Source organism: Lithobates pipiens, unplaced genomic scaffold (genome assembly GCF_037356315.1).
Source record: "Lithobates pipiens isolate NorthernLeopardFrog02 unplaced genomic scaffold, aLitPip1_a1.2 Scaffold_8, whole genome shotgun sequence".
Taxonomy (NCBI): domain Eukaryota; kingdom Metazoa; phylum Chordata; class Amphibia; order Anura; family Ranidae; genus Lithobates; species Lithobates pipiens.
In genome coordinates this window covers 440,214,259-440,239,129 of record NW_027507903.1, presented here as the reverse complement: position 1 = coordinate 440,239,129, position 24,871 = coordinate 440,214,259, and the positions used below count along the sequence as shown (strand labels likewise).

Below are 24,871 nucleotides of genomic sequence, written 5' to 3'. Positions count from 1 at the left end.
GACACTATTCGTATTGCAAGACCTCGCTCATTAAAATGTAAAAAAAAATAAAAATAGAGAGCAGTTCTGGAAAAGCATTCTTTGGACGGATGAAACTTAAATTAATCTGTACCAGAATGAGGGGAAGAAAAAGTGTGGAGAAGGCTTGGAACAGCTCATGATCCAAAGCACACAACGTCATCTGTAAAACATGGTAGTCAGTGTGATGACATGGGCATGCATGGCTTCCAGTGGCACTGGGTCATCAGTGTTTATTGATGATGTGACAGAAGCAGCCGGATAAATTGAATGAGATCTACTGTCAGCCCAGATTCAGCTAAATGCAGCAAAGTTAATTGGAAGGTGCTTCACAATACAGATAGACAATGATCCAAATCAGACTGCAAAAGCTCTGGAGCTTTTGAAGGAAAAGTGGAATATTCTGCAATGGTCGAGTCCATTACCTGATCTCAACCCAATTAAGCATGCATTGCACTTGCTGAAGGCAAAACTAAGGGCAGAAAGACCCACAAACAAATAACTGAAGACCGCTACAGTTAGAGCATGCCAAAGCACAAAAAGTAATTTAAAAATAATAAAAAATTAAATTTTGGACTCCTCTAACCAGAACACCTTTTTTCCATGTGGCCTCAGAATCTTTAAGGTGTGTGTGTGTGTGTGGTGTGTTTTTTATTTTTATTTATTTTATTTTTTAACAGGGTGGATTTGATTTAAATTGTTTTATTTTTAAATCGTGATTTAAGTCCATTTTAAAAAGCCATTTTAAAGTGTCATCTCTGTCCTGCAGTGGCTCCTCCTCTGACCCGCTGTTGATTCACTGACAGTCTTGTTCACTTTAATGGGAGGGCTGGTGATGCGGCAGTGACGCAACAAGGTGAGGGACATGGCAGCAGCAAGTGAGTGGATGCCTGCTAACAGGCGCTGCCATGATGGACCTGAAATGATAGGTGCTCTTTAAATGTAAGGACTTATTACTGCTGGTAGTTAGAATTTTTAATGTTTACAAACCATATGAAGTATTCCTATTTAGAATAATAAGCTATCAGGTTAGTAAAATGGCGATTTATAAGAACCGATTCAATCAGTTTGTAATGTACATAGATTTGCAAAACAATGGGATAAATGAAAATTCCTGCACTTTGCTTTATCTTATGGTTACTGTGAAATTGTGTGAATGCAATCTCGGCTTGCAGAGCTTGCATTCATTGAATGAGTTTACCAAAAATGTGTAAATATTGTAGAGTATACAGCTTCATAACTAAGATCCGTTTCATGCTGATAAAAACAAAATTCTTAATGTATTTTAAATAAAAAATAAATAAATAAAAAAAACTCTTTAGATAGATGGAGGTGTTGTTTTTTTTTTTTTTTTTTTTTTCTTCTCTTCCAAAAGCATTTTTATTAGAATTTGAGTTAAAATCTGATGTATAATATTTTTTTAACCATTTCCTTCCCTGCCCATAGTCAAATGACGTCCGCATGTCAGACTGACTATGTAGCATGGGGCGTCACAATTCAGAGGGGTGATGAAGATATTTTGGAATTCATAATATATAAGTAATGATTGAATCAAAATCAACTCAGTACATATGGGAATAATAGTAATCCTTTATTCAAACACTGTCAGCTGAGATAGGGTAAATCATCTCAGTCGGTTTTTAATTAATTTATTTTTTATCGACTTTTCCCTGGCTTTTGGTGCTGACAGGATCGCCCACGGCTGGAAATTCAGCAGGAATCAGATGAATGGGCAGCCTTAGAAAGCATGTACAGCTAATGTATCTATTAACGTGTATTTAATACAATTTTTTTTTTTTTCTCCACAGGTCGACTCGCACTACTGTCCCAGCTGTTTGGAGAATATGCCGTCAGCTGAGGCAAAGCTGAAGAAAAACAGGTTTGATGTCTATATTTCTGTTAATTTCCTAAACATAACATGATGTAGGTGCTTGCTTTTTATGGGTACCAGTTAAAAAAAATAAATAAAATCTTGTAAAACCAGACCTTGAGTGTATAGACCACACCTAGCCTGCAGAGAATTAGGCACAAAGCTATGATGCTCATGGCTACTATGTAATGCATTATGTTTTATACAGCTTTCAGAACAGATATTACTGTACAAAAAAAGTTTTTTATTTATTGTGCAAAGCCACAAAAATGAATCGCACAACCTGCAACAGCGCTGTGGATATTTTTTGTATGCCGAATGTCCACTGCCAGTTGGTTGACTTAGCCTTTTGAAAGAGTATTGATGCAGTTAACATTAGAGACATTTACAAGGAATATAATGAGTTTTAATTGGTTTCAACTTGGGGAACAAGCAAGGAGAAATGTAATGTACAATGGGCAGCAGGTCTGTGCATCAGTATTAAAAAAAAAAATGGCTGTGGGGGATGCAAGGGCAGGGAGGACACAGGCCCACAGATTTGACATTGTGTAATCAGACTTTGGTCAAATTGAGCTCTTATATTGTCACGGTTTTAACTTGTTGCTATGGGTTTCTGTGAGCATTTAAGAGTTTATTTATTTTAATTTTTTTGTCTGACTGAATATTTTTTAAAACTATCCAGCCTGCCTGTATAGTACAGAATTTTTAAGTGCGCTGTATAAAGCTTCTATGGAGAGGCATAGCTTGTCTACTCTTAAAGTGATTGTAAAGTCTTTGTTGTTCGTTATGGGGAAAAAACAAACATGTTATACTTTACCTGTTCTGTGTAGTCGTTTTTGCAAAGGGCAGCCTGGATCTTCCCTCTTCTCGGGTCTCTGTTCGCTGCTCCTGGTCCCTCTCTCTCTCCTGTCGAGTGCCCTCACAGCAAGCGGCTTGCTATGGGGGCAACTGAGCTGCAGCTCCATGTGTCCATTCACAGAGCTGCCATTCGGCCCTGCCCCTCTCTCCTGTTTGGCTAACCAATTTTGACAGCCGCGGTAGCCATTGGTGCCACTGCAGTGTCTCAGCCAATCAGGAGGAGAGATGGATGGATGGCCAAGGGACTCGTGTACAGAGATCGGTCTTGGGTAAGTAATAAGGGGTGCTGGGGAGGCTGCTACACGCAAAGCATTTTTATCTTGATGCATTAGGATAAAAAAACCTTCTGCCTTTTTACAACTGCTCTTAAGGTCTCGTGCACTCTGCTGCTCCTAAACTGACATTTTTGGGTCTTTTTGCCTAAGCCCCTGAATGCACCTCCTTGCACACATAGAGGTTGCTTTACTAAAACTGGAGAGTGCAAAATCTGGTGCAGCTGTGCATGGTAGCCAATCTGCTTCTAAATAGCTTGTTCAATGAAGCATTGACAATAAACCTGGAAGCTGATTGGTTTCTACGCAGAGCTGCACCAGGTTTTGCACTCTCCAGTTTTAGTAAATAAAGCTCACAGGTTTTTAGAGGAGTTTAGAGGCAGTCAATGCTCCTTCTCTTGAACGCAGAAGAATCCAGTCTACTTGATGTGAAAAACCATCTGGTCGCCCAACTACTCATGGGTTTATCTGTATGTATTTCTACATTATTTTGGTTAGTTCTGGTCATAATAAACATAATGCACATGCAACCACTATACATTCTCAACGATTGCATTGATAGCTTTGTGGTTTGATTTGTTTTGCAGATGTGCCAACTGTTTTGACTGCCCCTGCTGTATGCACACACTCTCTACCCGGGCCACTAGCATTCCTGCTCCACTTCCTGATGACCCTGCCAAAACCACCATGAAAAAGGCCTACTACCTGGCTTGTGGGTTTTGCCGCTGGACTTCCAGAGATGTTGGTATGGCAGATAAATCTGTGGGTAAGTGTTCTCTTTTCTCCAAGTTTGTATCACGCTTGTCCTGTTACACGTTTATATCACCTAATATCTGATGGGATTGAGTGACACCATTAGTGGTGTGGTCGGTCATCAGTTTGCGAAACCGCTGGAGGATTGGCGCACGGGGAGGGGGGAGTAAAAAATTATGGTGTGCATGTATCAAGGTAAACGTGTTCTATGGCTGTATTTGTATGACTGTTTGTTTTTTCCCATCAAGTAATTATAGGGTACATTTCTACTAAACCCCCCCCAAAAAAAAAGACAGCTTCAGTGTACTTTGACTTACAGTTGATAAAAACCAAAATCATAGAAATCCTTTTTTGTTTTTTAAATCTCATCTCCACGCAATATTTAAAGGAAGTGTCATCTTGGTTCTTTTTTTCAGCTAGCGGTGGGTGGCAGGAACCTGAGACCCCATACACCCAGCGGGTAAGCAGATTATGCCTTAATGCAACTTAACACTGCATTTGACTAATAAAGAATCCTTCAGTGACCTTACACATGCAAGTTGGCACAAAGCTTGCTGTTGTTCTGCGTTTGTGTCAAGATGATGTCATTACCTTATCAGTGTCTATGGTAGACTTGATGTTAAATGTGATAATGTTCACCGCAAGCCATGTCTTTTCTTGATCTAGATTTCTTCTCAGGCTATGCCTTATATGTGAAAATATATTTTCTGTTGCTGTCTTTTAACTTTGTGCATTCTCTACTCTAATTTTGGAGAGTTATTTAGGAGTATATAAATAAAGGGAGGACAAAGCACCCAACTACCTTCCCACACACTACTCTCCTTATTCCCTTCCTTTTTTTTTTTTTTTTTTCAACAATACTGTATTTGTCTGAAAAAGCCCTATGTCTGCACTAAGTTGATCTGGCCAGAGCTTAATAACAATGACTCTCTTCGCCTAGAGGGGTTAAGCTAATCACTTGCTCCTCTCCATGCCTGGAAATACTGTGGGGTGTGTGGTGTGTGTGTTTTTATTTTTTTATTTTTATTTTTTATTTTTTTTATTTATTTTTTTCTGATAGCTGAACAGTGTATAAGCATGAAGGGGAGTGTTATTTAACTCAACTTACTGCTTTTACCACCGTAAAATTGGTTAATTTTTTATCAGGTCTTTTTCCCGGTCTCCAAGACCAGGGAGATCTGAAACTATTTTGTGCTGCAATATGACTGTAAAAGGTCATGTTGATGCAATCTTGTTGCCACTCTGTGCCAAAACATTAAAAGGTTTGCGATTGAATATTAGTTTTCTGTTCCTATAGAGAATTCTGTATGAATCTGGTGACATTGACTTTTTAAAGTGAACATTTGCTTATGGTAGCTAGAACCACCATGGTCACAGCACAAATTCACCTTTTTAAGAAGTATGGGAATGTAAGAATAGGTAGTACATGCTTGCCCTCATACCTGCATTGCATTTATTTTCCTCAGCCTTTAGTTTTTGCAGAATAGTCTTTTTGAAGAGTCCAGAACTGTTTGTTTGCTCTGTGAAATGGGCAAAATGCTATGTGTAGAGCATACCTGTGTATAGTACATAGAGGGAGGCTCACAACTCCCCCACATCTAAAGTGACCCCCCATATGTCCCCAGAGTCTCCTCTTTAATTCCACATACAAATCATCACTCTGGCACTGATCCCAACCCCAGTCCCATCAACTCGCTCCCTGTCATGTTGGTTGAATACTAAAAATGCCAAAAAAAACTATCCCCTATTTTGTAGAGGCTATAACCTTTGCGCAAACCGATCAGTATACGCTTATTGCTATATATATATATATATATATATATATATATATATATATATATATATATATATATATATATATATATATATATATATATATATATATATATATAGAGCACAATATTTCATAGCACAAAAAATAAAAACAGCCGAAGTTGATCAAATGCTACCAAAAGAAAGCTCTATTTGTGGGGAAAGAAAGGACTTTAATTTTGTTTGTGTGCAACATCGCACAACAGCGCAATTATAGGTTGAATAAAGACACCAGTTCAACCAGAGTGTGCGTGTCTAAAATTATCTCTATATGTTGCATGGCATTAAGATGCTCCTCCATTATATATCATTTTTTTTTAATTTGGTACCCATATAGCGCCATCAATTTACACATAGATCGCACGCTCACATCAGTCCCTACCCTCAAGGAGCCCACAGTCCAAGGTCCCCCAACCCACATTCATTCTAATTGTCAGTTAGTGACGCAGTGCCGAATCGCAAAAAGTGCTTTGGTCAGGAAGGGGATAAAAATCTTCCGCGGCTGAAGTGGTTAAAAATGTATTCTTTGCGCTAGAATTTTAGCAGGAAAGTAGAATATAATACACTGTACAGAGCACTATCGCTGACTTCTACACTAACGCTGCTGCTTTCCTGAATGTGTGCTGAGATCGTTCGGTCTGCAACGGAGGGGAGGGGGTGGGAGGACGGGAGCTCTGCGTGTTGTGTAAAGTCTCGAACGAGCAGAGAGCCCAGAGCCAATATCAATCACACAGATGACAGGAAAGGGGGTGGATCCAGACTCCCCATTGTCGGTATGACGCTTCAAGCAAGTCTGTAGACCCTCCCACAGGTAATTTTAACTCTATTTTAACAGGGTGCACTTCTGAGAGGAGAGTAAAGACTTGTACATACTAGCAGCTCATAAGGATTAGGATTAAGCAAAAAAGGGGAAACCCATACTTCACTTTTATGAAGAGCTGCTGCTATTGCCTTTTATTGACCCCTTTTTAAAGGTACATCCCTACACTTCTGTCACTTGATATGTACATGCTTGTGTCACATCAGTTACCCCTGAAATTGTGTAGAGAAGATAAAGGTAAGCATGTTATCAAATCTAGTCTACAGTGCCGACTTCAACCACTTCCCAACTGCCTCACGCAGATATACTGCAGCAGAAGGGCACGTACAGGCAGATTAATGTACCTTTACATTTCCCTTTAAGAGGCGACATGCGGGCACACGCCAGCCAGGAGCTCCATGATCATGGGTCCTGCTGACTCTATGTCCGCAGGCATACTTGCAATCGTCTCACAGTGAGGAAGAACGGGGAGATGCTAATGTAAACAAGCATCTCCCCATTCTGCCTAATGACACTGTCACTGATCACCGCTCTCTGTAAACACACAGCCCCCACAGTTAGCATCACTCCCTAGGACACACTTAACCCCTACAGCGCCACCTAGTGCTTAACCCCTTTGCTGCCAGTGACTTTTTTTTTTTTTACAGTAATCAATGCAATTTTTTTTTTTTTTTTTTTAGCATTGATCGCTATATTAATGCCAGTGTTCCCAAAAATGTGTCAAAATTGTCCGATGTGTCCTCCAGAATGTCGCAGCCACGATAAAAATCACTGATTGCCACCATTACTAGTGGGGGAAAAAAAAAAAAAAAATTTTAAATAAAAAAAAATGCCATAAAACTACCCCCCCCCCCCCCCCCCCATTTTATAGATGCAATAACTTTTGCGCAAACCAAAAATATGTAGAAGAATATGTATCGGCCTAAACTGAGAAATTTTCTTATTTTTGGGGATATTTTATTATAGCAAAAAGTAAAAAAATAGCGTTTTTTTTTTTTTTTTTTTATAGCGTAAAAAATAACCGCAGAGGTGATCAAATACCACCAAAAAGCTCTATTTGTGGGGGGGCACGTCAATTTTGTTTGGGAGTCACTTCGCACGGCCACGCAATTGTCATTTAAAACGACAGTGCCGAATTGCAAAAAGTGCTCTGGTCAGGAAGGGGGTAAATTCTTCAGGGGCTGAAGTGGTTAATACATCTCATTTGAGCAGTTTTGCCTTTAAAATATATTTTGCTTGTGCTCTAAAATGTATTTTATTATAAATGTTGTTGTGTGTTTTTCTTTTTTTTCTTTTTTTTTCTTTTGTGGTTCTCATTGAAGATCAACAAACTTTTGGAGTATTACCAGCAACTGGCACAGAAAGAGAAGATTGAACGTGACCGTAAGAAGCTGGTGCGACGTAGAAACTACATGCCCCTGGCATTTTCTGTAAGTGCACCTTTCATTGGGTAAAATAATTGAACAAGGAATGATGAGCGTGGTTTTGCTTGAGATTGTGGTCACAGCTGACGTTGCCTTTTTTGGTGGATTATTTTCTAGGCTGGCCATACAAAGGTAGAGATGTGGAAAGAAAAAATTGTTGCATTCTAATGTTCTATTAGTTTCCCATCCCCTCTTATCTATAAAGTCAGGATGTACAAAAAAAAAAAAAAAAAAAAACCCACATGCCTGGCTAGCCATCAGTGTTTTCTAGAGATATGCCACGTCACCACAGCATGCTTGGTCCTGTGTCACCAAGGGGGTGCTTCACTTTCTGGCTGCAAAAAAAACGAATAGACAGCAAGCCCTTTGGCGGTGTACATGCACCATAAAAGTACCCTATGGCCTCCTGGAACATGGGTATCCCAGGAGGCTGTGGGCAATGTACACATGGGAAGAGGGGTTCCCAGACAAGTTATTCCCCCTAAGCTGTCGGTGGATGGCCAGGAAGAATTTTATATAAAACTGAGTTGGGTAAAGTACTTTAGGCATACCCAATTAACTTATTAAAAATTGTACAAAAACGCATGCAGTTCTGGAATTTTAAAACCAATGTTTCTGCATTTTGGGGAGAAAAGAAACCTGTAAATTTTAAAATTTACTGAAATGCACGCAGTGACTTGTATTGTTGCATGCAAATAGATGTACATGGGCCTTTTAATCTCACTAGATCAAATATTTTGCATCATTGCTTGGCCAGAATTGAGCATTTCAGACAGTGGTTTCATAATTTCCTGAACCATACGCTTTCTGATTGGTGCAAGCTTTTCTAGCATTGGGTGTTGGCTGTTGTATGGCTAGCCTAATCTAATAAGGCAAGGATTAATGTGCAGGATGGTATCTGTCTGTTTTTTTTTTTTTTGTATTCCTAGCTGTTTTACTGAAGGACCTCCATCTCTATAATTAATTTTCAGAAACCAACATTATCATGGCTTTCATGACAAATTCAGAAAATTAGACTGTGTTCTCACTCCTCCTTCCCTTTTTTTTTTTTTTTTTTTTTTTTAAGCAAGTTATAACTGAGCAGATCTAAACATGTAATGGAACTAAATAAATCTGCTCCCATAAACCAATAGGATATTTATTTCTACAATTCATGTATCGGTCATGTTGATGTAGTATTGGAGGAAACTGACCCAGTATGGGTTCTTCTGTCTACTTGCTGATCTTAAAGTGAAGCTGTGTCCAGGCGATGACCATCCAAGTCTTTGATTATTATCTTTAAAACAAGCCCTCACTGACCTCAACTGCAGACTTTGTGGAACAGTTCTTGAAGTTGTTCTATCAGCATTGCGGCTTACCCTGATCCCTGTTACGGATTGAGCCAGTGTGGTCACTAACCAGCCCAACTATGGGATCACTCACCCAGATGTCTTCTCACTCCCAATAGTGGCAGTTGCTATTTGTGGTGGTGGGGGTTGAGCTGCAATACGCTGAAATTCTGCCAGTTTAGCAGGGACCTGCCAAATTTCCAACAGTGTGTAGGCAAAAGGACACATTGGAATTTTTATTTTTTTCTATTTAGGACACCATGTCATAAATCGCTGAGTAAAGAGAGTTATGAACTTCATTAACATAGGTGGGAGTTATCCTTTTTAATGTGCCTAATAGCTTGATGAACCCTTATGTCTTCAGCAATGTTACAGTTCTTTTGTCTGTCTGACTGTCACTCTTTTTTGTTTTTGCCTTTAATTGCATTCTGGTTAATGTTGGAACTACTATACAGCAACACACTATTCATGTAGCGGTAAGTTTCAGGCCTTCTCATGTCTCAAAGTTTCGCTATCTGCACCAAAGCAATGACCAACATACAGCTTTATTCTAATATTTCAACGATAACAATATCTACTTCGGAGAATGCTTTTTAATCTTGTCATGGCTTGTCTTGCATGGTTGGCATACATTAATGTCACATGTTCTGATGCTGTGCCACTAAAAGTATCTGCCACTTACAGGACAAGTATGGCCGTGGTACGAGGCTCCAGCGTCAAAGACCAGGAGTTCCCATCACACCCCTATCTGGGCTGACGTAAGTAAAGAACTATTGTTGCACGTATACTGTGCAGTTTCCAAGGTAATCTAATAATGGTGCACTGAAATTTTAAAAATTTTGGTACCGCTCATGAAAATTCAGGATGCACTTGGCCGAAACTGAAAATGACAGTTTTAAAAAAAATATATGTTCTAAGATCACTGCCTTGCCACATCTTAAATTTTAAGTTTGACAACAGAAGAAACCATTGAGTTGGACTTTAAAGGCAAATTTGACCCACGTCATTTTTATATAAAAAAATAAATAAATAAAATCTAAATTTTATTTATACATAGTATTTGCACAGACAAAAAAAAACAGCATTTCAGTTAAAACCATGTAGTCACATATATGCAGAAATCGGCCGATTTCTGCATATGTGAAATGCATGGTTTTAATTGAAATGCTGTTTTTTGGTCTATGCATTTTCTCTTATTTTATGTAAAGAAATATTTTTATATTTATAAAAAAAAAAAAAAAATTTGCAAGAAAAATGCATCCCTTTTCATTTCTATGTACACTATATTGCCAAAAGTTTTGACTTAAATCAAGGTGAACAAATATCTGCTCTAACTCAAAAAGCCAAAAAAACAGCAGCCAGCACAGTTTGCTGATTCATCAAACAATAATAAAAGGTCCAATAGTGTAGCGCTGAACAAAAGTTTTAAATGCGATTGTCCATATAAAACAAATGTGAAAAAAATCAATAAAACATTAGACGTGATTGTCCATATGAAAGGTGACGTGAATCCTCCACCAAGATTCAATGTGCATATATAAAGCGCAGCACACCCACGTGCTCTCAATCCGCTTACCAGAATTTGAAAACAGGCATATAACCATGCGATTCAAGTGGTAAATGGTAAATTTGGATGGCACACTCCAAACTTGATAGATGGATCATAGTTAACCAGGTACATCAGTTTCAGATGGAGCATAAGAACTCACACCAGTGTATGGATTAAACAATCACCAGAACATACACAAAATAAAGCAACAATATTGACTCCTGTAAGAGTAAAACACTTGAGAGTTTATTGTAGTCTACTTACAGGACAGAAACAACATCAAGACCTATAAAAAATCCATGGTTCACAACGTGCTTGCATCAGCCAGCCCGACGGGCGATTTTTATTTTATTTATTTTGTGTTTGGGTCTAGAAGAAATGAGACTTAAAGTGGAAGTTCATACTAAAATGCCTACATCTATAGACACCCACGATCTAACACTAACCTATCTAGCCATGTAAAGAGAAAATAAGTATGCATAACTTTTTTTGAAGCCGATCTCCAGTGGCAGAAGCTCTGCAGAGGCCACGGCCGACAACGGCTGTGAAATGAATGGGCAGTGACATCATCCATAAACTTACTATGGGGCTTCTGTTGTCGGATGTGTCCTCTGCACCCGCCCATACATAGAAGCCGCAGCTAACAGCTGTGTGTGGGACCGGGTTGGCTCAGCTTCAGAAAAGGTATGTATACTATGGGTGGTGGGGGGTTTTTTTTTATTTTTTTTTTTTATTTATTTTTTTTGTGCTAGATCATGTGTGTCTAATAGATGATGGGATTTTAGTTTTTAGCATGGACTTATTCTTTAAAGGATAATTTTCACCTTTTGGGGTGAACACATTTTTAGCAGCTGCTCCCCTATTTATTCTTTTTATCTTTAAACCCATTCAGTAAATTTAACTATGTACAGCGTTGTGATTAGAAGTTACAAGATAATAGTTTGTGGCGTCTTCTCTTTCCAGTCTGAAGGAAGGGGAAGATCAGAAGGAGATAAAGATTGAGCCAGCACAGGCAGTGGATGAAGTGGAGCCTCTCCCTGAAGACTATTACACCAGACCTATCAATCTAACTGAAGGTAACAGTTTTGCTAGATGGTGGCATGTTTAGGAATATCGGGCTCAATCAGAAGGGATCAGATCTCCAATTTAATGAGCTGTTTATATTTTGTGTTTGGAAGGTAAAACCGTTCATGATGTTTCCATTGGTTTATGTGCTCAAGTCTGCAGAGGGATGTATGAACCAGCTACATCTGTACTTGTACAGTCCTGAGATCTGCCTTGAGCATTAGATATTGCCAACATTTGGAAGCTGTGCTAGTTCTGGTGCAGACACATCATGGGGTATAATTCTGCAGAGGTGCTGTCTTTTCCTTCACAGCAGCATTCACACTTGGAGAGGGAGGGACAGCTAAATATGCCAATCGGGCTTTGAAGTATTCATGCATGCTGGCAGGAGCAAATTCCTTATCAGTGGGTTTCTTCTCATTATACCACTGTATTTCTTTTACTAATGGGGAACGTGGTGTCACCCTCCTGGCTATACTGTTTTTGCAGACCTTTAGCACAAAAGTGGCTGGACAGAATTAGAAATCCATTGTCGGACAAGATTTCACACATTTTAAACTGTGTATTTAGCTTTTTGCCTGCAGTCCGTTTAGGGCAAAGTGAAGGTGTCAGCTGATAGCCCTTCCCCATCAAGCTGTACTCATCAGTCCCTACCCCTCATGTGAGCCTTCTCTCCATTGCTATAGTGTGTGTGTGTGTGTGTGTGTGTGTGTGTGTGTGTGTGTGTGTATCCTGGTTATGGGGGGAGCATGCAACCTCCTTGTGACAATGCTCATTAACCAATTGCCAATCACAAACGCTGTCACATGGGGGAAGGAAAGGAACTTCATTCCACTGGGTAAGCTGCAACACCACCAAGGGCTTTGGGTAGGAAGTGTGGATTGGTGATTATCCCCTTACCAGCAAGTTGTCAGCAGACACTGTTATGCTGCCCTTAATGGGTAAAGTGACAGCGTCTGTCATCCTCTCAGATGTCCTCTGTGTAAATGTTGACTCTATAGTGATGGCTTCCTCGTCTTAGCCACAGCTCACTGTCTTTACTTCACACAAAAAGATTCTCACATTATACTCCTCCTTCTTGTGGTAGTTACTACGCTGGACCAGCGCCTGCTACAGCCCGACTTCCAGCCCATCTGTGCCTCTCAGCTTCACCCTCGCCACAAACATCTCCTCATCAAGAGATCTCTCCGATGCCGGGTATGTCAGTCCTGTAGTTAATCCTAACATGGGAAGAAGGAGAGTGCCTAGAAAAATTGTGTGATTAAATGTTATTTTGTCACCCTTGTGTCTTCCAGAAATGCGAGCATAATCTGAGCAAACCAGAATTTAACCCCACATCTATTAAATTTAAGATTCAACTGGTGGCAGTGTGAGTATCTGGATACCTAGCTGGACAATAATTGTGTGTGTGTGTGTGTGTGTGTGTGTGTATATACATTTTTGACCACTTTTTCACTACAACTAGCCTAGAGAAAAATATTTGTAAATTAAACTAGTCTGTATTTAGCCTTTGTCAGGTCAATTATTCTGATGTCAAATTTGGTTTTAGTCAGTCTTTCGACTAAAATGCAATTTTTAGTCATCTAAAATCTCCAGTACATTTTAGTTGCCAAATCTTCAGTACCCACCTGAACGTCCACATTCCGCTCTGTCAAAGCGCCAGCCCCCTGACACTATCGGCAAGCTGTATTGATGCAGGCTCTCTGCCTGCTGCCTAGGAGTTATGGGACACTGCTCTGCAAGCCATAGAGAAGGAACTCCTCCATTGCATTTTTGTATCTGGATTTTTCATGGTGAATATTTCCCCTCCCAGCAAGTTAGTGCTTAGCACTGTGTATAATACCAGCCTCCCCAGAGCTTCCAGTTTGCCCTGTGCACTCCCTCACTCCCATTTACTTCCCCATCCTCACTTTCAGCCTACCATTACAACCCATGGAGTGTACAGGGTTTTTTTTTTTATTTTATTTTTTTTTTTTTTTATTTTTTTTTTTTTTTATATATGTTAAAGTTGTACTTCTGTTTGTTAAACTAATATATGTGTGTGTATATATTATATTTATTTAAAGACATATATCACACAGTGGCAATATCTGTGTCTGTTGTGCATATTCACAGCCTAATACCATAAATGTTCGGGGGTGTGTTTTTTTTTTTTTTTTTTTTTTTTCTCTCTCCAGGATTATACAGTGGTGAAAATAATTATTCGATTCCCTGCAGTTTTTGTAAATTTGCCCACTTGCAAAGAAATAAAAGGGTTTTATCATTTTTGTCATAGGTGTATTTTAAATGAGACAGAATATCAACTAAAAAACACACAAAACAGATGCTATAAATTTTGAGTTGCAGTTCAGTGAGTAAAATACGTATTTGTTCCCCAAGCAAAACATGACTTTGTACTTGGTGGAGAAATCCTTGTTAGAAAGCACAGAGGTAAGACGTACGTTGTAGTTGGTTACGAGGTTTGCACATATCTCAGGTGGGATTGTGGTCCACTTTTCACAGATCTTCTCTAAATCCTTGGTTTCTTGGCAACTCAAATTTTCAGCTCCCTCCATAAATGTTGTATAGGCTTAAGGTTTGGAGACCGACTAGGCCACTCCATGACCTTTTTAATGTGCTTTTTCTTGAGCCACTCCCTTGTTGCCTTGGCGGTATCATGCGGAAAGACCCATCTTCAGTGCTCTGTTTGAGAGCAGAAGGTTCTCATCCAAGATTTTACAATACATGGCCCTGTCCATTGGCCCCACTCAATGCAGCGAAGTCAGCCTATACCCTTAGCAGACGGCCCCAAAGCATAATGTTTACACCTCCTGTGCTTGACTGTAGGCATGGTGTTCTTGGTGTCAGTCTGCATTTTTTTTTTCTTCCTCCAAACACAAGCTGAGTTAATGCCAAAGAGCTCAGTTTTGGCCTCATTTGACCACAGCACTTTCTTCCAATCCTTCTAATGACTGTACATGTGTCTTGAGGGAGGGGAAAAATATCAGTTTTCCATGAAATCTAGTCACTTTCTTTTTCTTGTCCTAATCCAAATTTTTATTAGTAATGTCTTTTCTTCCTCATCAGAATTTAACGATCACCCTGCTCACTAAATACACAATTTGATTGCATAGTGTACAAAGATGTTAAGGATTTAGGACTCAATGTATAACATTTGTATTTTGTGTGTGTGTGTTCTGTATGTTTGGTTTGATATTCTGTCTCTATCATTTAAAATACACCTATAACAATTCTAGACCCTTCATTTCTTTGTAAGTTGGCAAATTTACAAAATCTACAGGGGATCAAGTAACTTCCCCCCCACTGTAGAATGAATTTGGAAATTCTAGAGACATGCTTAAATAATGCATTACAGTTTAAACCCATTAGATTTTAGTTGACTAAAATGTATTGGAGATTTGTTGGCTAATTGAAAATTACAATTCTTGTGTTTTTTTTTTTTTTTTATTTTATTTTTTTATGTCAACTTTTTATTTATTTTTTTAATTTTCGGCACTGAAATCATGCAGCTGACAAATATATTTGCATTGATTAAATTAACTAACCCTGGTCAGTTCAGTATTGACAAGTTTTGTGCAGTGTTGTTGGCAACAGGTGCAAAAAAGCCACAACATTGTTTTGTTTTTGTAAAATATATTTTTGAGACACCGATTACAGGCAGTCCCCCAGTTACAAACGACTCCTTGAAGTTGTCAAAAACAGAGGGAAATAACAGGAAGTGAGGAAATCTACACCTAGGAAGGGTAATTCACTCCTCTTGGCCCTTGTACACACGGTCGGACATTCCGCCAACCAAATCTGTCAGATTTTGTCCGAAACTGTTGCATACACACAGTCGGACAAAGTTGTCAGAAAATCCGATCGTACTTAACGTGATGACGTTATTTCGTTAGGACGGGACTACATTCAGGCTAGTAGACAATAGCTTTGGTTTAGGAATTTGATCTGAGCACACGTGGCACTTTGTCCGATCGGAATTCTCTACACATGATTGGACGAAGTCCGATCGGATCCTGTTGTCGGGGAAAATATAGACAAGTTGGAAAACTTGGTCCGTCGGATACTCCAAAGGAAACAGTCCTATGGAGACTACACACAGTCGGATTATCGGACAGCTTCCGTCGGAATGTCCGACCGTGTGTACAAGGGCTAAGAGGTATCGTGGGAGAAAGGTGTCTCTACTCAAGATCCATCCTTGTTTCCACAACAACCCAAAACTTTCAAAATCCATATGTCATAGGGACAGAAAATGAGGTGAAATGTTCTGAACTGGGGCACAGACAGCAAAAGAAATGTTACAGGGGTCTTAACCCTTCCAATGCTATCTAAAGAACGTAAACCTTATTTTTTTGACTGATGTTACACTTTAAAAATGGACCTGTTCCAGCTTGTATACAAACTCAACTTGGGCTCTGTAGGTTTGTTCTTGTTTGTAACATGGGGACTGCCTGTACAGAAATAAAGCGCTCCAAATTGTATTTTACTTTTAAGTTTATAGCCTTTAGTATCTATCATCCTAATTTGTTGACTATCATTGATTTATGCAGGAGCTATGTGCCAGAAGTGAGGATTATGTCCATTCCAAACTTGCGCAACATGAAGGTCAGTATTGCTTTTGAGTTCTTGATGTACTATTGAATTTTCAAAACTGGAAAACAGTGAAGACCAGTAAAAGCAGAACACCACCCAAAAGGGGAAGTTCTGCTTTAAGCACTCCTCCTAGCCCAAGGGCGCCCCCACCACCACATTTTGTATATAATTTTTGGGGGAGCTTCCGCTTGGATCAGAAGTTCTCCTCTCCCCTTTCTCTCCCTGCACTCTTCTGGGACATATCACAATTTCCAGAAGACTTCCGGACTACCTTCGTTTAGTTGTACTTGCTCCCACCACCTTCCTTGCCTAGACCACAATTTATCTACCCTTGGCACATTTGCCCCACATTCAAACACCTGAGATACAGGTCATATAGGCTACGGAATCTGTCTCTGTGCAGTATGGGGAAGCTGTGGGTGATCTGAAAAGTGCCTGTCAGCTCCCAAATGCATGATGGCGGTGCAAAGGATTGGAAGCCTTGAGAAATATCTGGTGCTTGGAGGACCGTGCTGGACTTGGGCTAGTGAGCATGTGTTAAAGTGGTTAAAAACCCCTTTTGTCTTTTATCTATAGGCAAGCCTAGAATAAGGCTTGCCTATAGGTAGTGGAAATGTCTCCTAAATGTGTGCCATTTAGGAGCTATTTCGCTTGTAGTGTGCAAATGTCATCGGCGCGTGTGCTGTAACTGATGTCACATGGCTCCGGCCAGTCAGAGCCGGAGCCCATGGCCTTGGAAGGAAAAGGGGTGAAGATGGACACGGCCTGCACAGGGGACATCACAGGCTTCGTTTTGCAGGTAATTTTTGCATAATGGGCTAGTATGCGATGCATACTAGCCTATTATGCTTTAAATTTGCAGGCCTTGCGGGGAGCAAAAGAGGAAGTAAAACCCATCGGGGTTTACTTCCTCTTTACAAGTCAGTAGCTACAGTACTTGTAGCTGCTGATTCTTTTCCTCAAAAGCCAGATGAAGTTCCTCTAAAATTGACCAGGCATTTCTAGTGTTACTGGCGTAAGAAAGCATCCATTGAACCCCAGTAATCATGTAGCTAATGTTCCTTAAAGCGGAGCTCCACCCTAAAGTGCAACTTCCGCTCATTGGAACCCATAGTACAGGTATTTGCACCTACTTCCGGCATAGATATCCGCAGAATCTGCAGATATTTACGGCACTTCCTCCGGGTCCCCCGCTGTCTGCTGGGAAACGCGCGGATCCCAGAGACAGCAGGGACCATCCTTATTGCGCAGTGCAACTCGCGCATGCGCAGTAGGGAACCGGGAAGTGAAGCCGCAAGGCTCCACTTCCTGATTCCCATACCCAAGATGGCGGCGACAACACCCGAGAGCCGATCGAGAGATCGGCTTCGGGTGCCGACATCGCGGGCGCGCTGGGTGGGTAAGTGTCCTTATTTTAAAAGTCAGCAGCTGCAGTATTTGTAGCTGCTGACTTTAAAAAAAACAAAAAAAAAGGCGGAACTCCTGCTTTAAAAATATAACAAACACTAACTCCCCTCCAATGTGAGATGGACAGGAATGCGGTGACGATTAGAGGCCTCCTTACCTTAGGAAGAAGGCAGATCAGGCAGACATTTATCCTTGCTGCAGCTCCTGTCTTTGGGGCTGTTGCTTCTCCAGGCCGAACAGGAAGTGGGTCCTGACTAGGGCCCAATTTTGTCCGGGAGTTCTTAATAAAAATGCCATAAAACTCCCCTATCTTGTAAACGCTATAACTTTTGCGCAAACCAATCAATCGCTTATTGCGATTGTGTGTGGTGGTTTTTTTTTTTCTTTTACCAAAAATATGTAGAGGAATACGTATCGGCCTAAACTGAGGGGAAAAAATGTTTTTTTTTATATATTTTTGAGGGATATTTATTATAACAAAAAGTGAAAAATAATGCGTTTTTCATTTATTTATTTTCAAAATTGTTGCTCTATTTTTGTTTATAGCAAAAAAAATAAAAACCGCAGGGGTGATCAAATACCACCAAAAGAAATATCTATTTGTGGAAAAAAAGGACGTCAATTTTGTCTGGGAGCCACGTCGCATGACCGAGCAATTTTTCAGTTAAATCGACAGTGCCGAATCGCAAAAAGTGGTCTGGTCTTTGACCAGCAAAATGGCCCGGGACTGAAGTGGTTAATTGGCGCCCCCTACACGTTGTTCAGTCATGTAATTTAATGATATAAAAAAATTTACTTTTTCCTTTTTAATTTGCAGCGATGTTTCTGTAAACTGCAAATGCAATATGGCTACCTGGAGGTGTCATGTATGCAGATGGTGTACAGAACACCCCCCTGAAAATGTCATTTCCTGCTTGTGTGATTTGGCTTGCTGGGTTTTTTTTTTTTTTTTTTTATTTATTTTTTCCCCCAGAATACTGTACTAAAATATAAGTCAGATTTTGGGAATCTCCTTCAACAAGTTACATTTTTGGTGAGATAGACATCTAAAGGGATGTAGACCATGCCAATTTCTTAATGAGCCCATGTGCAGGAGCTGATTGCTAATTATAAAGTTACTCCCATACAGATTCATTCTTCAGAATAAGAGTTAGGAATCTGCAACAAAGTTTGTTAAAATGTACATAGATCTCCCAGAGGAAATTCTGTTGCACAAAGCAAGTATAGACGTGTGTGTTTTATTTTTTATTTTATTTTTTTAGAAAAAAATCCTTTTAGAATGTTAAATTGCACACTGCAGAGCTGAGGCTGACAATCACAACTTGGCTGCTGGAGATCACCCCCGTCGCCATATATTTCTCTTGGTGTCCGGAAAACTTGTTCGAAGTTATTCATGCTGATAACAGAGGAATGAGACAGCAGACAGAAATTACACTTATCGCTCTTAATTGAGACAAATGCACACTTGGAGGGATATGCTTTGTTCATAATTCATGTCTGAGGTTTACATCTAAAATTAAATATAATTTTGTCAATGTAAACATTTGTGTTGCAGGAGAGCCAGGTTCTGCTGACGCTGACTAACCCAGTGGAGAACCTAACACATTTGACACTAATGCCATGTGAAGAGGGGGATCCCCATGACATCAACAGTACCGCTAAGGTATACTCTAAGTAACAACTTTTTATGTATTTTTAATGCTATAGATGGTACTTAAAAGAAACTATGTGGTCATTGTGGCATTTGAATATTTTTTTTATTTTTTTTTTATTTATTTTTTTGCATAGAATTAAAGTTTCCCACTGGGGTTTTCCCTTGACTTATTGTGGCACTAACCTGCAGTGAAAGCATTTTGTTAGAATGGGTAAAGGATAAATCCCCTGTCTTGTGGGTTGGGTTGTAGGGTGTTTTTTCTATTTTAAATTTTTTTTATTTTTTTTTGATGTCGGAGATTTAATTTTGAGATTGAGGAATTGAAAATTGTTCAATCCTTCCTTGTGACTTGCCTTCAGCCTGTCCGGCTGCCCACTCCTCTGAACTCTTCTGGGTTGAAGTGCAAAGCTCCCTCAAAGATCATCTTCTGTATTCAGCGGCTCTAGGAGTGTCAGATGTTGACACCCCTTCTGCCCTTTTTCGGTTTTCTCTGCCAACCCTTACGTCCCTACAAGACGCAGCTGCCAGCAGAAGGAACCACAATGCACAGCAGGGAACAAGGTGTCTAGCACATTGCAGGAAGCTTGCTGAATGCAGATCTTTGCGCCAGCTTTATTCTTTAAACCAGAAGGTTTGGTTATGAGGGCAGAGGGACTAAGCTGGCTTTCTTTTTAAGAATGTCTTCTTTTTTATTTTTATTTTTTTAGATTCAGTTTACACCTGAGTGATTTGAATAACTTTTATGTAGAAGTGCTTCAACACTTAATATAGGATTCCCAATAGATCCCTGGGTGCCTATCACACCTGAGTGCTATGTTGCTTGAAGCTTGAAAGAGTATTTGAGGTGGTTTGGGGTCGAGTCATGTGTTTTTGGTACCTATGGACTATATTGGGAGAGCCACAAAAATGAACATGGTGTGTATTTCACTCAGTTTCTAGCTTCACCTTCATATAGTCTCTAGCTTTTTCTTTTGGGCAAAACCAAAAAACGGTAAGGCCTGAAAAAATGCATGTAGGAACGTGCATTAAAAAGGCTCTAAAAATGCTTAAAGAAGCTCAATTGTAAAGCTAACCATAGGGAGTAATGCATTTCAGCTTTGAACATGGCGATTCAGGTGCTTATGGTATATTCTGTTGGTATACAGAAATGCATAGTACAGCCTTTTTTGCCATTTGCAGGTGGTTGTACCTACAAAGGAGCTGCTCCTGTCTGGAAAAGATGCCGCTGCAGAGTATGATGAATTGGCAGAGCCGCAGGATTTCCAAGATGACCCAGAGTAAGCGACCCTGTTAAATTAATCTTGACTGTCTAATATCATGATCTACTGGTCAATGTTCAGCCTCTCCTAAAAGTTATACTTTACATTCAGTCTTGAATATGTATTCTGTATTGTTACATGACTAACAGCGATTTATTTTCTGCAGTGTTGTCGCATTCAGGAAGGCCAATAAAGTGGGAGTATTTATAAAGGTTACCCCACTGCAAGAAAAAGGAAGAGTGATAGTAAGCTTTAAGCTTAAGCATGACTTCAGAAACCTGGCTGCTCCCATCCGACCTGTAGAAGACAATGAGGCCACCTCTGAGGCTGTGTGGCTGACGCATCATGTAGAGCTTGACTTGGGACCTGTGGTACAGACGGCTTCCTAGAATCAGCAGTGTTTTGTTTGTTACAAGAACATGTTCCTGGGGTATATGTTCATCTCCACCTGGAGGCCACATGTGGAGAAAGAGCTAAATGGTGCACTTGTGCTTGGAGGTTGCTGGCTAGCTCTGTCTGTAAGCAGTTATTGTGGGAATTCACTACTAGGTCACCCCTAATCGCTTTAACACTGAAACAATAGATAAAGTAGCTGCGAAACGCATAATCTGTATAATGTACTAGAAAAATGACAGTTGGGTAAGAATATTTGGTGTGGCTCAACATGCTACTTCTAACTAGAGCCAAAATGCAAGTTTTGAGCTGACTTGTCTTTTTAATTCAAGTCCTTTGTAGTAATTTGTATTTTGGTGGTTGAAAATTCTGTGCATAGTGCAAAAAATAGCGGTCGACTGTAACTCATGACATCCAATCGGACGCTGACTTTCATCAGATTGACTAATGCAGGGGAATCTTTTTCTGATTGGCTGCTGTGGGATACAGTACTCTATTGCTACTTGTGTTATGCTCCATTCTTTACAAATTAGTGCTTTTACTGTTGTGCATCAGTTTACACTTCTGTAAATTTTTTACAGATAATTGTGAGAGAAACAGGGTGTTAAAAGCCTCGCCATCTGTTTGTGTATGCCATATTTGTAAGGCAGCGCAAACAAATGAAAAGCCATTTTAACACGGACACCACATTTGTTGTTGTCCATTATACCGGACTATTTTTGTAAATGCTCCTAATATATTTTAAGCGATTTTGTTGCATTACAATTATTTAGTTTTTTGTTCTCCCACTAAAAGGTGTGGAGGGTGTTTTTATGCAGAGTGGGTAAGAACTGGAAGATGATGATTCCTGTGTATTGGGGTCTTTGAAGGAAAAACTGTCTAAACATTTTACATTCCCCCTTTCTAGCAGTGCAATATGAAGGAATGAAAGAAAAACCTAGCAACTGTTCAATTCATTCTTCACACATTTTTGCATTTTAGTAAGTTATGTCTGAGCTAATTTCAATAGTCCAGGATTGGAGATGTCCTCAAGCTCATCTTTTGAATGTTTTCAATGCATTTCCATTGCAGCAGCCTTTTTATTTTATTTTTATTTTTTTGTGCCTTGATGCCTGCTTGGAAAGGGTAGTACTGAGACAGGATTATGACCATTTAGTGCCACCTTTTCATGTGCCGTGCACTAAAACCATGTCATTACTATTCAAATAAATAAAAGCTGTTCCCATGTTTAGTAGTTTCAGTCAGCAGAATGGCAATGTGCACTTTATGACTTTAAAGTTCATCTGCATGGTTTACGGAGGTCATGTTGGGTTGCGTTTACCTTGGACCGAGAAAGAGAAATTACAAGCGATCTACAATACTTGCAGTTTTTGCCCTGATGATGTCGTTTGTCCTTAGATATTATTATTTTTTTCATAGTGGGTTGTCATATCACATATATGAAATGCGGTCAGCCTTTCTGCACCTTTATAATAACTGTCCCTGCGTTCTGTAGTTAATTAATTTGCAGAACTGTGTGATTGAATGACACGGCCATGCTGTTTTCAAAAAGTGACAGCTAGTACTGGGGAACTTCTCCCCATACTGCTGTCACGGGGATGGGAATGGGGGGGCTAATCTGTCTAATCCATATAGGGCACATGGACTCCCACAGTTCACCATTTTGGTGGCTGACCTTACTTGGCCCATTTGCTGCATTGCAGCATTTTTTTCTAGGAAAGGTAAGCGTTTTTTACTGTTGTGCTCCCTTATTCATCCCAGCAAGACTGAACATAGCTTCTTGTAAATTTTGAAGCATTGGTCCAAATTAATGATAACCTCGAGCTTTACAAACCTCAGCTCCTGAAAAAAAAAACACACTTCAAGTCTGTGCACAATCGTGCGTTAAAACGCACTTGTATTGTGTGAACAAGGCATATAATGAACAGTTGTCTTTACATTAAGAGTAGATCCGGACACCTGGTGTGAACAAGCCCCAATAGATTTTAAAGATAGGCTTGCTGGAGATGGTATTTATTATTAGAGTAGATGTTTGCTGGGTTGTTCTAAAGAATATATTCTGTACATGGGGAAGTTAAAGCAAACCTAATGTATTGAGCAAGCTCACAGTATGGTAGAGCCTACTGAAATGTTGCAATTGCCAAATAATTGGTGATAGAAAATTGTCTGGTTTTGTTACCTTCTAATTGGATCTCCAGCTCTAGAAAACATGGCTCCATAGAGGTATGAGCTTTTAGCATACATGTTGAGAACATTTAGTATTGCTCTGTAATGTAAATCCAGTCCTGAACTGACTCTGCCAAATATATTACCTTAACTGAAAAGTGAACTGCTGCATGTCCTTGAGCTCTTTTTTTTTTTTTTTTTTTTCCTGATAATAGGTTACCCTTTATTTGTAGTTTATTATCCATGGTGTTAAGGAGAAGGGGTAGCTTCTTGGTAATGATTGCCTGTTCCCAGCCATATTATGTTTACACTGTCACCACACCTACAGCATGACTTGCAGGATTAGCCTATATTTATTATGAGATAATAGTATTAAAAGTGTCTGCAGCCTATATTATGTCGGCACACAACGTTCTGCTGTGGATTTTTTATTTTTTTTGGGCTCTAGAAATATATAATTACTGTATGGGTCTGTGAATACAAGTCTACTCTGGATAAGCAGTTTTTTTTTAAGGGCTGTTTATAATATCACACAAAATGTTGTAAAGTCACATATCATTTTGTCATGGGAAGTCATTTTGATGCTGATTCTCTTCTGAGATCTTTATATCTTTTTTTCCTAATGACATTTCACAAAGACATTGACTTTTCAATGCTAGTATGGATAGAAATGTATACAGAAGGCATTTCACAAGCTTACTGTACAGTGTATTTCAGTTGCTTTATTCTCCCCCCCCCCCCCCCCCCCCTTTCCTTCTTCCTTTTTATTTTTTTTTTTGTGATCTATTTGCTATGTAAGATCTTATACATTGGGCTAAGCAGTGCAGTGCAACAGTGGGCTAAAGACTGAACCTCAAATGGTATTTTAATTTAAGTGAAGGTTGGCTTTTTATTTACAGACCTACCAATCACCAGACCAAAAAAGGGGAGGGTTTACTAGTAGTAGACCTTTCAGAGAAGCAGAAAAGTACTTTTGTAGTGAACCTATTCTTTGCCCATAAAGTAACAGGCTAATTTTAATGTTTGGCTCCTGTTTCTTTGGCTCTATTTATTACTGCGAGCAGAGACCATGTTTGGTACATTCAGGTATAGGGATCATGTGACTTCCTTACTTCAATAAAGATGTTCAAAGCTTATGGAATGCTGTGCTGAAGGTTTGTAAATGCTCTCTGTAGATATTGTTATTCAGACTAGCATTAGCAGGTTGCGGTTCATCTATCAGCCTATAACAAAGAACACTTTGCACTTGCATTCACATTCTACTGAATAATTAGCAACTAGGAACATTTCAGAGACATATTGTATATTGTATGATTCACCACGCTTCCATGTAATGTTGTGACCGTACAGTGTCAAAAGTAATAAAAAAATAAAAAAAAAGTGTGTGCTTCCTTTTTCATAAGTGAACTGAAAGCAAGACGTTTCATAAAATCTCAGAGCTTTCTCCTGTGGGCTGGGGAGGCATTTCAGTTTTCTGATTTGATCATATCTTTTCTTTTGGCTAGCCACCAATGCTAGCTGTCATTGTGCAAATAAATTTTTTTTTTTTTTTATATAATATATAGATATTTAAAAAAAAAAAAAATATATATATATATATATATATATATATATATATATATATATATATATA

The 24,871-nt window shown here is 39.4% G+C and overlaps 1 protein-coding gene across 2 annotated transcripts in view; it reads left to right on the top strand.

The window, feature by feature from the left end:
* Nucleotides 1-23,635, top strand: part of DCTN4 (dynactin subunit 4) — a 30,462-nt gene extending 6,827 nt beyond the window's left edge. Inside the window, exons 2-14 of one of the 2 annotated variants that reach the window (XM_077468308.1) lie at nt 1,827-1,897; nt 3,606-3,784; nt 4,188-4,231; nt 7,726-7,833; nt 9,611-9,631; nt 9,840-9,913; nt 11,668-11,780; nt 12,857-12,966; nt 13,065-13,138; nt 16,317-16,371; nt 19,322-19,429; nt 20,600-20,697; nt 20,846-23,635. In XM_077468308.1, coding sequence (XP_077324434.1) covers nt 1,827-1,897; nt 3,606-3,784; nt 4,188-4,231; nt 7,726-7,833; nt 9,611-9,631; nt 9,840-9,913; nt 11,668-11,780; nt 12,857-12,966; nt 13,065-13,138; nt 16,317-16,371; nt 19,322-19,429; nt 20,600-20,697; nt 20,846-21,068 — 1,278 coding nt within the window. In that variant the 3' untranslated portion in view covers nt 21,069-23,635. The remainder of the gene's footprint in view (nt 1-1,826; nt 1,898-3,605; nt 3,785-4,187; nt 4,232-7,725; nt 7,834-9,610; nt 9,632-9,839; nt 9,914-11,667; nt 11,781-12,856; nt 12,967-13,064; nt 13,139-16,316; nt 16,372-19,321; nt 19,430-20,599; nt 20,698-20,845) is intronic. The other variant, XM_077468309.1, reaches the window with a different exon arrangement.
* The last annotated feature ends 1,236 nt before the right edge of the window (nt 23,636-24,871 follow it).